Source organism: Gekko japonicus, unplaced genomic scaffold, assembly GCF_001447785.1.
Source record: "Gekko japonicus isolate JY-2015 unplaced genomic scaffold, Gekko_japonicus_V1.1 scaffold1955, whole genome shotgun sequence".
NCBI classification, from domain to species: Eukaryota; Metazoa; Chordata; class Lepidosauria; order Squamata; family Gekkonidae; genus Gekko; species Gekko japonicus.
This window is the reverse complement of record NW_015169232.1, coordinates 14,796-18,572: the sequence shown is the minus strand read 5'-3', so window position 1 is coordinate 18,572 and position 3,777 is coordinate 14,796. Positions and strand designations below refer to the sequence as shown.

The 3,777-nt window shown below is 48.6% G+C and overlaps 1 protein-coding gene across 1 annotated transcript in view; it reads right to left on the bottom strand.

The window, feature by feature from the left end:
- The window catches only part of LOC107114842 (hydrocephalus-inducing protein homolog), a gene marked incomplete at its 5' end in the record, with an annotated part of 73,100 nt that overhangs the window by 54,952 nt on the left and 14,371 nt on the right, over positions 1 to 3,777 (bottom strand). Inside the window, one exon of the mRNA XM_015416441.1 lies at positions 1,240 to 1,339. Coding sequence (XP_015271927.1) covers positions 1,240 to 1,339 — 100 coding nt within the window. The remainder of the gene's footprint in view (positions 1 to 1,239; positions 1,340 to 3,777) is intronic.

Sequence of the window (3,777 nt, the reverse complement as noted above, 5' to 3'; positions counted from 1 at the left end):
CCCCCTGTGGGTTCCACAATTCAAGTTTGCATAGTGCAGCCAGACAATCAGGGGATCAGATAAGCCTCTGCTTTTCTAAATCTTCCTTGCTTACTGTGGGCCAAACTACCCAAAATATGATTTTTAATGAGCCAAGTCCAGAAGCAGTTTAGAAGTGGGTCAAATAACTTTCTGCCATCATGAACTATTTCAGCTTGGGGGAAAGGCACAGGTGGAAAGGATGGAGCTCTCCGCCCCCTGTGTCGCAGTCCTGAGCTGAGTTGGGTGCGGGCAGACTTTTAAAAAGCCATTGCTCACAGCCAGTCTGTGCCTAAAAGGAAAGCAAGTCATGTCCAGGTTCCTTGTTAAAAACTGTATTGCGTAAGTAGGCCAGAAAAGGCCTGACTAGATTATGCATTTTTCCTCGGTACATCCCCCTGGTCAGGTCAACAGCCATTGTCTGGGAGTGGCGTGCTTCTCAGGCATGAGGGAATGCCCAATTCAGATCAGGACTGTGGCACTCAAGGAGAAGGAGCCTTCTCCCCTACTGAACCATGTTCCGGCCCAGAAGGAAACTTGGGTATGTTGAGGGACTAGACATTATGTTTTCCGAGTGGAGCAAATAGCAGATTGGGGTCCCCAAAATCGGGGGATCCCCTGACCCAACCAGGGGGATGGCAACCCTAATGTATCCGGTAAAAATATATTGTGTAGCTAAGCCCCTAGGTTGTGGATTGGCACTGAGCCTACAATCCTAAAAATAGTTTCCCACCAGTAAGCCTCATTGAATACAATGGAACTTACTTCTGCGCAGATCCACTTAGGATAGGTCTCTGGATCCTTTTCTCCAACCTTCCCAACACACAGCTAGCGCTGTCTAAAAGCAGTACTTTGTTGTCAAATCTTTATTTGGGATTCTAACTGAATAACATGTGAGCAAAAAGACCAGTAACACTAAAAATAATAAAATGATAACAATACTGACCTTTACAATATTTTGAAGGGATCCTAAATGACCTTGCTCTCTTCTCAGGCTGGTTTTGGCAGAACAGCCCACAACTTGGCTGATGTTAATGTTAAAAAATACTGACTCTCCAAATTTTGGAGAGCAGCCATGGTGCCTAGCAAAAGGCCTATGTTTTACTAGTTCTGCCTCTCTTGTCTTCTTTGTCTCAAAGAAAGGATGCAACAACGAGCATTTTTTACCACAACAGCATGATCTTCAGTCCATGCTAAAATAATGATGCAGGTGGTATTTACCTGAAACCAATCTCATATTTGCCTTTGTTTTTCAAGGACAGCATCTGCTTGGCTTCATCCATGACTCTCACAAACCCAAACTCCAGGCTACCATCTGTACCTGCAGGGACCAGGAACAGAGCAAGGTGAGTCAGCAGTGCTCTGGATTTCATTTCCACCCTTCCTCAGCAGTGTTAGGCCCATCTGTATAAGCAACTCATTCATTGGTTTGGGGCAGTGACACTTGTAGGTGTGCTAAGGAAACAACCAAGCATAACCCAATAGGTGGGCCTTAGTATTCTCTATGATGCTGTAAGGGATTGTGGAGCATATTTCAAGGAATGTAGGTCTTTGGAGCAGGGCTTGCCCAGTAGTTCTTCCTTATTTGTGACACGGCCTTTGCTTTTAGATCACATTCATATTCCCCTTTTAAGGAAACTTCCATTTTAAGGACATTTTGAAAGCAAAAAGAAGCACATTCACTGGGGAAAAGCAGGTAGGGAAATTTTTTAGAGAATGACAGGAGAGATGGAGGAAAGATCTAGTGAGCCACTACAAAAATGATACAGAGGATCTGCTCCCAATCCTGGATGCCCGAAGGTTCATATGCACCTAGAGCTGCCAAGCCCCTAATCAGGGCAGGGGGATCTCCTGTCTCTCATTCCCTTTGCCTTGCCATTGTTCTGTTTTTAAAAACTGTGATGCTGGCTGCTGTGTCATGACACATCTGTTAAAAAACAGATGTGACATAGGGTACCTCTAGGTATCTCCAGAAACTCCATGGTTTTAGAGGGTTTTTTGTTGTTGTTGTTCAGTCGCACGGTCAAGTCCGACTCTTTGTGAACCCATGGACCACATCACGCCAGGCCCTCCTGTCTTCTGTCATCCTCCAGAGTTTGCTTAATTTCATGTTTGGGTTTTAGAGTTACCTATGTCATTTCCTGTTTTTTACTGGAAGTAATGCCACAGCCAGTGTTGCAGCCCCCTCCCCCCTCCCTACTGACAGCCCTCCCACCAGTTTGCCAGGCTCTGCCTGGTAACAATATATGCAACCTCTTTACACTTTCACACATATCCTCGCTCACATTCATGCATTAAAGGATTCTAGTCAGCACACACCTTTATCTCACATCCTCAGCCAAAGGATGGGGACAAATGTAGTCTACAGGGACACCCCCCAACTGTGTTAAGCCTGTAGTCACCTTCTAGAACAGAGGTGTCAAACTCATTTGTTATGAAGGCCAGATCATAACACTTTGTCGAAGATCTGCGCTGGCGCGGCGCGGCGACGGGCGGGGTGCGGCTCGATCCATGCCGCCCGAACCTTCTTCGGAGATGCACCAAGAGTTTGGACATCTGTTCCCACAAGGTGTACTGGTATCTACTCATACAGGCGAGATAGTTTGACGCCTTCACGGCCAACGCTCCTGTTGAATAGAAGCGGCGGCCAAAGGCATCCAACTTCTTGCCTTCCCTATCGGAAGGAGCGGAATGTGACTTTTCCGACTTCGACGACGAGGTGACGACTAAGGAGTTTGGTTGTGGATGGGAGAGGAGGAACTCTGCCGCAGTTCGCTGAATGCGGTACATATGGTCTAAGTTTTTTGTAGAGACGGGGGCGGACGACGGTTTGTGCCAAGGTGTTTTTGCGGCTTGTAGCGAGACTGACGACATTGGAAGCTCGACGACTGAGGACGTGTCCAGTTGGACGATATCATAGAGAGAATCCGTAGATTGAGGATCCGTGTGAACAATTGACAATCCCAATGCGTGGGCCATACGTTTTATGAGGTCGGTGTATGACGACAAGTTATCCGACGGGGATATTGGGAGGTTTTGAAACACGTCGATATTGGGAGACGAATTATCTGGCGAGGTTGGGGCTTCAGAAGGCTCGGTATCGGAACCAGATTCCGAAGGCTCTGAAGACTCGGGTTCCCCAGCCGGGGCAGGTTGACGAGGAGATGGAGCAGGCGGCTGGATTGGTGCAGCTGGTGTATGCTCCAAATGTTTCCGAGGAGGAGGTTGGGCGGAAGATGTTCCCGACAGCGGAACATTGTCCGGTTGAGGAGGACGAGAGACCGTAGCAGATGGTCTAGATTGCCTCGGAGAACGAGATCTGTGGGAAGATCTACAGGAGTATCTGTCCCAGTCAGTGTATCCCGTATGGCCGAGCCAAGGCATAGGAGGATGGTAAGGACCGTACAGGTAACGGAACTGCCTTTCATCCCAAGACATTAGAGGCGGCATATACAACCTCGGGGAGCAGCTCCTCGACCTTGGACGACGTAGGGAAAAATTTGACGGAAGAGCATATGTGCCTCTTCTACAGTCAAAGGCGTCGATATCGACAGACTCAGGCGACAAACGGGGAGGCCGACGCTCCGCACTGGATCTTGAGCATCGATGCCGACGGCCATCGGTGTCGGGTGGCTCTGAGACGATCGAAGCCGACGAGCTCGTTGGACCAGGGGAAAACTTCGCACCCACCTGGTGACTTACGAGTTCCATTTGGTCGATATCGTACAAGGCTGTCTCCACCTGCCGGTCTGGAGAGTC